The 14,273-nt window shown below is 32.6% G+C and overlaps 1 protein-coding gene across 1 annotated transcript; it reads right to left on the bottom strand.

Annotated features, from left to right (window-relative positions):
• Positions 1–2,781: 2,781 nt before the first annotated feature.
• On the bottom strand, positions 2,782–6,494 carry LOC120079042 (reticulon-like protein B22). The gene is made up of 4 exons (XM_039033226.1): positions 6,186–6,494; positions 5,796–5,937; positions 3,451–3,520; positions 2,782–3,122 (listed from the first exon to the last, which is right to left on the bottom strand). The coding sequence occupies exons 1-4, from the start codon at positions 6,419–6,421 to the stop codon at positions 3,007–3,009; spliced, it is 564 nt and encodes a 187-aa protein (XP_038889154.1). The 5' UTR covers positions 6,422–6,494; the 3' UTR covers positions 2,782–3,006.
• Between the last annotated feature and the right edge of the window lie 7,779 nt (positions 6,495–14,273).

Genomic DNA, 14,273 nt, shown 5'->3' on the forward strand with positions numbered 1-14,273 from the left:
ATCTTAGAAACTTGCTTAGTGAAGAGTTTGTTGATGTGTTTCCTGAAGATTTGTCAAGACTACCACCTAACAATGAAATGCAGTTTACGATTGATTTGATTCCAAGAACAAAACGCTTATTTCTCAAGCACCCTACAAAATGGCACATGTTGAGTTGAAAGAGTTGAAGATTCATTTGGTTGATGCTTTTGAAGCTTCATTTGGACATTGGATGGAAAAAAAAAAAACAATTGTTTTGAACTTTTGTGATTCAATATGCTTTGTTAAGAAGAAAATATATTGCGAACTTATTGTAGAAATTGCTTATTGATTATTTTTGCATGAATGAGCTCTATTTTCAAAATCCTTCAGGACAAGGCGTTTTGTCATAAGTTAAATAAAATTAGAAATTAAAATCTATAATAAAGAATTGCATGTTAACATAGGTTACAAATTATTTTTTAAATAGTTTAAGATTCACTGCACATGACATTTTTTGTCCATCAACTATATGGAAAAACCATCCAATCATTTTGTTGATACTCTTTTAATGTCAAAGCTCTATTACTCAAATCCACTCTATACCAATACATAGAAGAAGATCTCACTAACAAATCTCCTCTACTTTTACAATACAATCCCATTCACAAGAAGAGTCCAATCCCCATCCATGCAAGAGGTCGAACCTCTGTAGAACTTCTTAGAGAAAATGACAACATCAATCTCTCCCTTTTGGCCCTTGACTTTCACCAGGGAACTTTGACTTTGAAAACAATATAAAAAGTTCCTAAAAAGTGTCTAAATGACACTTTAACTATGAAAACCACATAGAAGACTCTGAAAAAGTGTTTAACTGATACTCTCACTTTCCGAACAAACGAAAAAGTGATAAACCTCACATTGGCACCTAATAAGTTCCATAAAAGTGCTAGAGTATACTTTGACAAAACCATGTAAAATTTATTAATCAGGCAAGATGTATAATTAGGCGAGATGTACTGAGAAGGCCGAAATTAATTGATAAGTTAGAAAATTTTGATTTTTTTAACTAAATCTCAGTGGTCGATCTCGCTTGAGATAGGCTAAGAAAACTATTTTTATGAGTTTTCAAAAAGCGTGTTAGTTTTGTAAGGTGAAAACCTAAACATGTTATTTCTGACCATTTTCTGAAATTAAAAGTTTTAATACATGTTGAACAAAATATGATACATTTTATCATAAACAAAATTTAAATTATCTGCTCTTTATTTAGATTAAAATTTCAACGTCTTTAACAAATTTTAAGTATTTATTATTATTTTTTTTTAAAAAAAACATAATTTAACTTTCAATGAAAAATATATATAAATTTTAAACAAGCATAAACATTCAAAAATTAAAGTAAAATAAAAGAGTTGGCAAGTACTGTATATACGTAGTACGTACATATATATAGAGAGTGAGGGAAAATTCACGTGTGTATTTATAATTTTCTTAAAGTAAATTTAGAAAAAATATAAATTTATACCCCTCTTAGAAGTTGTATCAAATTTAAACTCTTAATTAATAATTATATCAATTTTGATATTGAATGTATTAATTTACACTCCTTTAGACTTAGGTTGAAACTTATGGTGTAAAAAATATAATTGTTATAATTAAACTTCTGGTTATAAATGAATCAATTTAAATTCTTTAATAAAATTTATATACGAAAAATTTTCATGCATCAATTTTAATCATTAATTTTATTAATCCAATATTTAAAGAAATTTACATGTAAAAATTGAATACGAGTGTAAATGGTCAAAATTGATTCGCTCAGAACTATTTAGAAATTTAACTGACACTTGATTAAAATAAATTATACCTATCACATGATATTTTTGAAACTAATTTTGAATGAATATAAATTGGTGCACTTATACAAGTTCAAAATTTAATTTGATATAATAGTTAATTTAAGGTTTAAATTGATACGATCCATTAAAGTTTTGAAATTAAATATTGTTTTACAGAATTGAAAAATTAGTGTTGCTTAATACAACAGAAAAGTGTTGATATCACAAAAAGAGAATAGAAGTCAAATTTGTATCGAAAGTGAGTGGAAATGTGTGATTTAATATATGTTTCAGAGTGATTTTGTAAAATCACTTCTATAATTTTTAAATCTCTCATAGATTTTTTAGTAAACAGTGCATTTAAAGCATAAAATTGAATATTAAAATGATTTTTCATGATTACATACATGTTTTCTTAGTGATTTTAAACCTAACAAAAGTAATTTTAAGAATTTCAAAATCACTCCCAAATATGCCGTCAGATTTTCTATACTGTTTTTACTTAAAATATAGGCAACAATTTATTGATCTTTTTAGATAAATAAACAAATAAATAAATATATGAAAAATTAATTTAAATGACAAGACTGCTAAAAAATATTTACAAATAATAGCAAAATATCATAATCTATTTGTAATAGATCATGATAGATAGCGATTGACTACTATTTTATCGTAATCTATCACGGATAGATTGTGATATTTTACTATTATTTGTAAATATTTTGACTCATTTTTCTATTTTTGAAAACAACCTTAAATAAATATATATTTAAATCATTTTTTATTTATTATTATATACTTACTTGTACTTTAAAATAATAATAAATAAAAATAAAAATAAATTTGTAAGATTCTAAAAAAACCATACAAACATATAGAACAGATACCAGTAAGGTTGTGCAAACAAACCAAACTTAGCTCCTGAAAATGTTTCCATCCCCTTGTAACTTGATACAAACATTGCATTACCCCAAGTGACTGTCCTGGCAAAAAAAATCTTTTTCATACCACTCAACTCAACTTCACAAAAAAAAATACTCACAATGGTCAACCAGTAATCAACAGTGACTCCTAAAATTATATTTCCATCAAATAAATTTATAAATCCACCTAAACAATCATAATAATTGCCTGATTTTGTTAACGGTAATATTCACAGATGAATCCATCTACAGTGAGAAAACAGTGTTACAGCCAGTGAAGATCAGATGGCATCTTGATGTGAAGTAGGGTCGTTTCCTCTCCTTATGAAAGGAGAAATAGAAGCACTAATTGACTCAGAATTCTCCAACACCATGTATATACACAACATGCATAAACCTGTTAATCCAGAGCTACTAGCATCAGTGACAGATTAGTTCCACAAATAATGCAAAAAGGATCTAGTTATCCCCTAATATAACAGACATGAGCTATGGCATAGTCTTTAGAAATTATAACAGTGTAACGAGATTGCAAATAGGGTACGTGTAACTGCTAAGCGACAAATCAGATGGTAAAACGAATTATACTGCAATGCCCCACCACGTGACAAGTTGTAGAGGAATTAACTATGAAGAGCATACAAAAATGTCCTATCAAATTGTCATGCATATTTATTTTCTTGTAAGAGAGAAGAAATAGAGACAAGTAGAAAGGCCAGACATACCAGTGTAGGCAACTGTAACACCTGAGACCAATCTTCCAAGCACCGAGAGAGCGTAAAGGCAAACAACAACCTACGGAAGATTTGTGTGACTTTAACTTACAAGCATAAGATGAAAGATATATACAGTTATGCAGCTATTCTTTATAAGAGATGATTCTCTGAAAGACCTTATTAGGTAGAGCAACTTAGCTCTCGCAAATGGTTACATATACCATACTTCTGAACTTTGAAGTAAGTTTAAATTATATCCTTAAACTTTGAAAATTTTCATTTTAACCCTTGAACTTTTTGTGCTCTATAGGGGAAATGAAAGCAGAATTTGTTCGGATCCTCCCTCATGTTCAATTGTTTTCTAGCGGTTTCCTCTTTTTATTGTTAAAATGAAGGATATGATGCAGCGATTAATTGTATAAATTGGAAAGATTGTGTAACATAATTTACAACTCAATTTCAACTATATAAACTATTAAGATTGTTGTTACCATTTATTTTAATACAACAAGATACCGTGGGCATCATTTAACATCATTTACAAAAGCAAGTTTTACATATCAGTTGTCATGACATTTATTGTAAATGATATCAGGTATGCATTCCAAATTTTACACCGTAGCTGTTGTGTACATTATTATTATTATTACTATTATTATTTTAAAATGAAAGAACAAAAGAACATACAAAAAAGAATGAAGCCCACAAAAGCAAGCACCCTAGAAGAAGGGACTCCAATCTAACAATCTAACAAAATATAACCAACTAAATGATTACAAAAATAAATCATCAGACACCCAGAGAGAATTTTCAAGTAAATTTATTGGAACAACTTCGAAGTTTAAAGGTTAAAATGAAAATTTTCAAAGTTAGGGACATAATTAAATAGACTAAAGATATATTTTGTATCATTTAACCTATAATATGTGCTGCTAAAACCTCATAGTTTATCAATGAAAGTGATACCAATTACAAAATGTTTATTATTTGATCTAAATGAAAAAATACCTCGGTTGTGCAATTTGTCTGATAGATATACATATTTATTTAAGAAGATGACGTACTGTAACCCAAACTCCGGCCAAAGTGATGACAAAAAAGCCCTCCAATTGACCAGTTTAAACATAAGCTATAATTGAGAAAGATTTTGGATGGCAACAGAAACATGCACACTATTTTTTCATGCATCCAACATTGATGAGTATTTGTTAGTCTAATATGCAAAAATACCATCAAAACAGCAAATGATTAAGCTAGAATCATGTGCATTGATTAGAAATGTCTCCGTAGACTAATGAGTTCGGAGGAATGCGCAAATCGTTACGTAAATATGTTAAATTTTCTACTTTTTCTGGCAATGAAAGAAAACGAAGGATTGTTGTCCTTTTGGGGAGAAAAATGAGATGTCATTGTCTGGAAATGCTACGAGATTTTCAAATTAAATTTTGGAGAAAAGAATGGAAAAGTTCATGAAAAGGAAGCAGCAAGTTTATTTGAAGAGGGTTTACAATCTTTTCATAATATGCCTTATATGGAGCCTGTCCTCAATATATAATAAAGGTGGCTAAGGAAAGAAATAGAATTTATAATAAAGTTTACACGATTGACATGATAAATGAATTGCAATTTTTTAAAGCCTTAGGCGGGTTTTGATGAGATAGGCAGGCTTAATCAGGGGCTGTGGTTGTAATTTCAAAGGAAAATTTTACCTTTGAACAATCTATACATACAATAATCTTTCCATTTCAAGGAGTGGGTAAAATAGATAAAAAAAACTTTAAAGTTTGGCTAATGGGCTTTTCGAAGACCATTTTTTGTTTTCAATTGGTCCATGGCTCTACCAAGGGACTCTTTATCATTACTGGAATCTGTGCTAGTTGGCCATCTATTCAAGAAAGAAAGGGAAGTTATATGGCTGAATTTCATTAGGGCCTTTCTATGGTCTATTAGGTGGACTGAAAGAAAAAATTTTACTTTGGAGGAAAAGGAAAAGGACTTTGATTGCTCTTTTAACATCTTTCCAATCTTGCTGTTACTTGGTGTATACTGTATATTCTCGCCTTACTTGTTGGATACCTATAGTCTTTACTACTCTTAAAGTCCAGTGAAAGTGCTTTTTGTAATTTCCTTCGGTATGATACACGGGAAACCTCTCTTTTTGTACTTTCATACATTCATTGAAACGAAGGAATTTATGTTTCAAAGAGGAAAAAAAAAGTAAAAAAAGAAAAAATCCTATTCGAGTGAGTTCATACAATAACCCAAAAACTCACTGAAAGAAGCTTAGCTAATACCAATCAAAACTGTGTAGGAGGCCACTAATGTACAAATTAATGATAATCGAAGAACAATACCTTCACAAAAAGCCTCTTATCATGCCCTGTTGCTGCCACCCTCAGAACAGACTCAGCCGCACCTATAGTATTGGCTAACCAAGCAACCATAGAATTAGCAGTATCCTGCGATATTTGCCACTCAAGAGGGTCCACTGGTACCCTACAGATAATTTGAATTAGCATTCAAAATATATTAATTCAAGACCATTACGAGACTAATACGATTGTTGGCATTGAACTGTTATCAAAATCCCAACCATTTAAGACAATCTCCAAGAAAAGAAGTTCTCAAATCAAGTAAATACCCTAGAAGCACATAGGCATCAAAAGGAACGGGATAATCTGTTTATCCAACAAACGATTCAAAGAAAACACTTTAGTTTGGCGGAAAAAGAAGGAAAAACTTACGAGACATTCATATGGCGGAAGAGAAGGCCGAGAATGGCGAGAGAGCAAAGGAGAACGATGAAAACATCAGCAACAAGGGAGAGGAGACTGGAATTTCGATAGGCGCAATGGTAATAAATCAATGAACCGCAAATCAGAGCTACAAAGGGTTTGCCTACTTCTGTCTTGCAGTTGATCGTTCGATTCGCCATTTCTGTCTCTCTCAAACCTTCGTTCCTTCGCCCAATTTGACTCATCCTCCACCCTCCCTCTATACGCTACCAATATGAAATTCTATGATTCGTCAAACTCATAATGCCCACTCTTTCCTTCCATTCTTTTTTTTAATTCTCCAAGTTTACTTAGCTAAATTTCATCTATCGCTTAATATAAAAATATTCTTTTCTTTAAGTCATTAAATAATTAATTAATATTATAATATATTCAATAATATTTATGACTACGTTAAATACTCCCTTACATTTACTATCTTAGATACTTAATATTCATACCCACAAAACAATATCTATGATTGAAACGAGTCCGCTGGGGATTTGCAGATCTATAGTTTCATCAATAGGTCATACTGATGCAAATTTTGGGATAAGGGGAACGCATCTGACCCTCATATAACACTATCAATTGAATTTGTAATTTGGGGAAGAGAGGACATGTAAAACAAAGAAAAGAAACTTTGATGCCTAAGTCAATAAGAGAGAAAAAGTTAGAAGTTCTTAGATTAAAATCTAGATTCCAAATCAAGTTTTTTGTTTTTTTTCCCTTATACGAAGTTATATTGATGTATTTATGGGAGAATAAGAAAGAGTTTTCTTTTTCCTCTTATGACAAAGATGAGATGGATCTTTCTTAATCCTAAGAAGTTAGAATTAGATATGGTAAGATAACTGATTAGCTAGCACTTTGGCTTATTTGAATTAATTCCACTATATCTTGTATTTATCTTTACTTATCTTTTCTTGATTTTTTGACTTATTTCATGAGGTCCAAATTCACCAACAACATTGGCCTCCACTCCGAAGTTAGAATTCACAGTTTAGTTTTTTAATTATTATATAATATAAGCTAGATACTTGAAGATCAACTTGGGAGTACTATTTTCTAAAGCACACAATTTCATACCGAAGAAAAAAAGATTATAACAAAATATTTATGTCAGGCATATTTAGTTATAAATGAATAATATGAGCAAAATTTAAATAGAATTGCTATTAATTTCCAATGTAGCATTAGAATAATTCAAATTTAAAATAAAACTTATATGAGATTCCATCCTTTAATAGAAATCTTCAATATAGAAAGGTGCTTTATTTGTCTTTCAATCTAAGTCTCTAGTGTCTTATATTCTTTCTTGATCTTGTTTTTTCTAGACTCCAGGATTTGTCTTTTTATTGGCTTTACTATGGCTTGAAACTTGTTGGATTAAGGAAACAAGCAGAGAAGAAAATAGGATCATTAAATATTCTAATTCATTAATTTTGAGTTCAAATTCAGCATGCTCATAAACTAAAAAACAGAGTTTCAATACTAACCTTTGAAGATACCTTTGAATCACGATTTCTTGCTACAATCTCCTTTTCCTTTGGTTGTGAACCACCACAAAGTATTCCCTACTATTCTCTTAGAGCCTTAGATTGAGTTGTGGGACTCAAAATAAGCTTGAATTAGGGAAATTGAAGGTGAAGAATTTTTCAGCAATGTGAAGAACACTTCTTCAACCACTTTTTTTAGCAAATTGCAACTGATTGCCTCCTCATTTCCACTCAGATCTCATTGTTATATTGCATGACTTTCATGCAAATCAATATCTTACATGAATTCTAGCTCATGCTTGAGAATTTGAGTTGTAAAAATTGTAGAACCATGAATGAGTTGCTAGGTTGAAGAAGGGGGAAATTCCCACTTTTTCAATTTCTTAATATTTCAAATTTTATTTCAATTTTGAAACTTTTCCAAAATTAAAATTAAAAATTAAATTTTCAATTTTAAATATTTTATTAAAATTGAGTTTTTATTAATTTTACAAAAAAATAACTTAATAATGAATTTTCTAATAAAATTAATAATTAATAATTAATTAAACAATCTAATTAATTACTATTAATTAATATCAAATATCAAATTAATTAATCATCAATTTCACTATCATGAATCCCTATTCATGAATTTAATATTTAAATCATATTTAAATATTAATTGATTCTCCAATTTTATTTAATTCCAAAATTAAACATGTAATTATATCACATATAATTATTAATTCCTTTGATTCTAATTTGAATGTTTCAAATCAACTTATCACACTACTCTAAGGCTAATCCATTTGGGAACTAGTAGGGGGACCTAGTGACCTGCAGATCATGAGCTCTAACGATCCGAGATTAATTGGCTAAACTCTTTACACCAATTAATCCCCATTTGTTAACTATTGGGTCACTCCACTAAAGCCCAGAGTGCACTCCCTTCACTGTATAGATATATTGTGTTCACTCGATATAACCATGATTAGTAAGCTAATCCTTCACAGGTTGTTTGTAATAACGACTTTGTCAAATGGCTGTTTTACCTCTCGAGATTACCTCTTATTCCTTAAGTCCCACTGATCCCTCTAATGAATAATTGGTTTGTGATCCGATCATCAAACCGAGTCCCTCTTGGGCCAATGAGAGGGTGGGGCCCCTTGTTCAAGTCCTGGAGTTAGCACTTAAGGGAACCTCTCTATTACCCCTGAAAGTAGGTAGAAGCGAATTTCATCTTGCACCCTATGCCCCAGCTATCTACCCGATCTTATCCCTGAAATGGGAGGCTTATTGAGTCGCCGTTGTTGAGCCAACCCTCACCTATGAAAATCTAAGGATAATCTCGAATAAATAGGAATTCATAGTTAGCTCAGGATTAAGGTCAAGTTACCTAGGTCATCGTTTTGAAATAGTCAGTCTTAAACAGTAAACAACTTATAAAGTAAGAGTGACTTATTTCTTGGTCCGATCTTAGACAAACTCATTGCACAAGACACTCCCACTCATCATGTCACTGCATGTACGAATCAAGATCATTTCGTCTATAGCACTTTACAACTTCTTGTAACAACTACAGAGTGGGATGCATCCAATAGTGTTACCAGAATAAGGTACCCAACCTTATTCATATACTATAGATCATTTAGACTATTTACTTGAACCTGATCCACTCTTATGTCTCTACATAAAGTTCAAGTACTCATGTAATAGTCATGAATCTTTTAGTTTATTTGATTTATTTCTAAAACGAAATAAGCAATTCATATAGTTAATACAACTTTATTGAATCAAACTTCAACAACAACTTTATTGATTTATAGAATGAGTTTATTATTTACAAACCATGAGTTTTAGGACATCAAACCCAACAAACTTCCACTTGGACTAAAACTCTAGTGGTAACATACATATGAATATATAATGCTGAGTTTTTGAGTTTTACGGAGAAATATACAATAAACTAGGGCATCACATGCCAATGGTTTTTCTTTTAGGTTTCACATACCCAAACTTAGGTATCATATACCCATAGGTCTTTCTCCTACTTGCCCTAGGTTATTTAACTCGTAATCCTAGTTGTATTAGGTGATTCTCAAATACTTTAGCCAAGAGGATTGCTGTAAACACTTTAGTTATACTATAAATTTCTTATTAAACTATATAGAGAATGCATCTTATTTTCACAACTCTTTGTTTCTTTATACTGTCATCGAGACTTGATGACTTGAGTTTTCACTAAACCCAAATAATGGCTAGGCTATCATACATTCCTTCCACTACATCAAGGTACCCTCAACTCTTTGAGTGAGATGCATTTGACTTGTCTAAACAACTTTTGTTACAGTACCAGCTTTGATCAATAACTCTTATTGATATACACTTGCTTTTATGGAATATAAATAATACATGGTGTTCTCGAATATTTTTCCACAGAATTTAGTATTTGTCAACACAAACATTTGATTTTCATCTTCTTGAAAAATATACTACTTTTGGGTTACCTACAGATAAGCATGCTATTTGAACGGTATTCCAATACTTAAGGTTTCGACACTAACATATATGCTGATCTATTTTAGATTTCTGAGTTATGTAAACATCTTTTACATTTCATAAACAGCTTTTATGAGTTCCCCACATCTCATAAGAAGTTTCAGAAAAGATCTTAAAATTGGAATGATGTTCAAAATAATTAAGGCAATGAGGTGTAGAGAGTTTTCACTGAATTTCATGTTCTATCAAAATAGCCGAAATCTCAAACTCTCTATTTTCTTTACTTTGATCGAATCGAAGTATTTCGAATTTATTTTACCTAACAAGTTTTATACACATTGAACTCTTCAAGTATTCTAAACTTATTATTCAGGTTAAATAACTATTTGCCTTTATTGATTTCTAGTTGTTTTTAAATATCTAATATTTGCAAATGACTTTTAACTTAGTTGGTTCTAACAAAAGTTGCTTTACAAAAGATAAAATAACTTTCATTACAATAACAAAAGTAAACAAGTTTATCTTTCAACAACAACTACATCTCCCATTGGTTGTACTAAGAAATTCTCCCCTGTCCAAAACTTGGAGTTTACCAGGAATTAGTTTCCTTGTCTTGCTTTCTCTACTTTTTTCTTCGCAAGGTATTGTGAGTAGTTTCTCTTCCAGTGTCCTTCTTCACTACATTGGAAACATTTTCCTTTATCTGCAGCTTTCATCTTGCCTTTGCGGCCAGTAGGTTTCTTTTTCCCTTTCCCGCTGTTTTTTTTTACTGGAATACTTTTATTCTTTGAAGAAGAAGCAATATCAGGCTTTTTAAAAGGCGGTCCTCTTTTTCTGCTATAGTAACATTTACCTCTGGTTCAAGTTCTTTTGCTCTCATCATGGTTTGGTAAGTCTGTAGCTCATTGAGAAGCGGAGTCAAGTTATACTCTATTTTATTCATCAGTGCGTTCGTACATAACTGCAAGAACCTCTTCGGAAGAGATTTAAGAATAAAACCTGTTGAGGATGATGCCTTAAACTCTCGTGTTCTGTAGTTTGTAAACAGTTTGTACGAACGCTTGTGATGTATAATATATGATTTTTACTTCACTTCTTGATTTTTCTCAGTTGAATGTTTTATTTGCTTTACCACAAACTAATAAACCTAAAATCCCTGGTTATCTAGATGTAACTTAAGCATGTATGTAGCGACATACAAGTGGATTATGTTTTAAGTGATAACCAAAATGGTCTGTAGTATATAGATATAGGTGGAAAACCTTATCCTGGTAACGCTAGAGATGCAGCCCACTTTGTGAAATGGTCACAAGTGTTGTGACTTGTCATAGATAGTCTGATCCTGATCATTCGTGTAGGGGACATGCGAGCGGGGGCGTCCTATACAAAGAGTTTGTATAAGACCTGACCACGAAGTGTTAATGTCTCGTTATATAACACCGTTCATGACAGAGACTTCACTTCACTAGGATGACCATAGGTAACATGACCTCAATCTTGAGTGAGTTAGGAATTCCTGTCTTTGAGGGCGGTCCTTTGATTTTCATGGGTGGAGTGGCCTGATCGTTGACTCAAACCTACTATTTTGGCGATTCGTCTAATTTGGGAGCTGGGAACTCAGGTACACAAGATGAAATTCACTTCTTCCCTAAAGCAGGGGTAAGTAGATAGATTGGTCTCTTAAGGGATGATCTCGGGGCTTGAATGATATGACATCGCACACCTTTTCATGGCCCGAGAGGTGTCCAAAATTAGTAGGACTATGTTGTATTGTTCATTAGAGGGATCAGTGGTACTTAAGGAGTTAGATGTAACTACAAGGGCAAAACGGTAAATTGGTCTAGCTGTACTTATGAGCATCTGTGAAGGGTTATCGTACTGTTGATTGGTTATATCCGATGGATACAAAAATATATCTGTGGTGAGAAGAGTTTAGCTTTTGGTCTTTAGTGGAATGCCGGCAGTTAATAGATGGTGGATCTCGTGGCTAAAGAGTTTAGTCAGCTATTCATGTAACGTTGAAGCTTCGAGCCATAGGTTCATAATGTCCCCTTGGTAGCTCAATGGATTCAAGTTGAGAATAAGTCTTTGGGTCAATTTGAAGTGTTCAAATTGACAAGAGGGAGTTCGATTATATATGATATGATTGACTTTATGTATGAGATACATTAATTCAGAGGAAAATAGATATAAATATGATTTATATCTAGTGGAGGAAGAAACACTATGATATATATGTGATATTAAACTATAGGTTAATAATAGGATAATTGTGCTAGCGTTTTCTCCGTAACCGTGTGTTAGTGGGAGGTTTCATACAGTTTTGGTAATTGAAGAATAAAATGAAAATCGTTTTCATTTTTTAATAGATCACATAATTTGCTCATGAGTTGTATACAGCCTATCACATAGCAAACCGAGAGACTACTTGATAGCTCAAAGTTTTTACATGATCGTATACACACGTGCCTCTTTTTAAAAAAATCGCATAATTTTTACTAAATGATCGTCTAACGCCTGAGCGTTTTCTAAACGATTGTCCATACGATTGCAACCTATTTACTACACGATCGTGTACCTTCTTCTAAACGATCAAGAATTGTCTATACGATAGACTCAGCCTTCTCTCACTTGCTTGGTCGTTGTATACGATCTTTCTTTCCTCCTTCCCTCTACCAAATTCCAACAGAGCCCACACCTACTGGATTCTCACCCTGAGAATATCGAGGGTTCTAAATGGTGGTATGCAATGTTGTGTACCAGACCCGACATTTGCTATGCAGTAGGGATTGTTAGTTGTATTAGTCCAATCCAGGATTTGATCACTAGATGGTGGTCAAAACAATCCTCAAGTATCTTCGGAGAATGAGGGACTAAATGCTCGTGTATGGAGATCCAGGATTTGATCCTTACAAGATACATAGACTTTGATATTCAGATCGATAGAGATTCTTGCAAATCGACATCGGGGTCAGTTTTCACTCTGGATGGAGGGGTTGTAGTTTGGCGAAGCATTAAGTAAGAATACATCACAGACTCCACTATGGAAGCCGAATATGTAGCCACTTGTGAAGCAGCTAAGGAGGTTGTTTGGTTGAGGAATTTCCTTTCAGATTTTGTAGTTATTCCAAATATGGATTTGCCTATCAAACTTTATTGTGATAACAATGAGGCTATGGAAAATTCGAAGGAGCCTCGGATTCATCGTTGGGGTAAGCACATAGAACGAAAATATCACTTGATAAGGGAGATTGTGCATTGCGTGATGTGATAGTCACAACGCATCGGAGCACAACGTTGCTGATCCCTTTACAAAGGCTCTCACGGCTAAAGTTTTCAAGGGTCACATGGAGAGTCTGGGTCTGCGGGACATGTGGCATCTTGTCTAAGGCAAGTGGAAGATGATACTGGGGTATGCCCTAGTTTATTGTATATTGTACATTTTTATATTGTATTGTACATTAGTCTCCCGAGGCATTAGGACAAGTGGGAGATTGTTGGGATTGGTGTCCTAATTCTCCCAGAGTTTTGTTGTTTGTAATGTTACACATTGTTTGATGAATAAAATAATTTTTATTTCATTCTGGCATTTACTCATATCCAATAAACAAAGCTCCATGGTTATCTTATGTAAACTTAAACATGTATATGTGATATACAAGTGGATCATGCCTTAAGTGATAACCTAAATAAGTCTGTAGTATAAGGATTAAGGTGGGATACATGATCCTAATAACACTACGGATACAACCCGCTTGGTAGAGGTTTGTAAGTGTTGTAAACTACTAAGATGGTAGATCCTGACCATTCATGTGGCGAGATGCGAGCGGGGGTGTCCTATACAAAGAGTTTGTATAAGACCAGACCACGATATGACTAGACCTTGTATATAATGTCGTTGATACTAGAGACTTACATCTCACCTAAACGACCATAGGTGACACGATCTTAATCCTAAGTGTTTTGCAAACTCCTGCCTTTGAAGGCAGTCCTTTGATTAGTATGGGTAAGAGTGGCCAGATTGCCAACTCAACATGCATACCTTTTTGGGGACTTGTCTGATCTGGGAGCTGGGAAC

This window comes from Benincasa hispida, chromosome 6 (assembly GCF_009727055.1).
Source record: "Benincasa hispida cultivar B227 chromosome 6, ASM972705v1, whole genome shotgun sequence".
Lineage (NCBI taxonomy): Eukaryota > Viridiplantae > Streptophyta > Magnoliopsida > Cucurbitales > Cucurbitaceae > Benincasa > Benincasa hispida.

Coding starts and splice junctions, on each gene's coding strand:
- LOC120079042 (XM_039033226.1), bottom strand. CDS start 6,421: ATGAGTCAAATTGGGCGAAGGAACGAAGGTTTGAGAGAGACAGAAATG. Junction 5,938..6,185: donor TTCCGCCATATGAATGTCTC/GTAAGTTTTTCC, acceptor AATTATCTGTAG/GGTACCAGTGGACCCTCTTG. Junction 3,521..5,795: donor ATAAGAGGCTTTTTGTGAAG/GTATTGTTCTTC, acceptor AATCTTCCGTAG/GTTGTTGTTTGCCTTTACGC.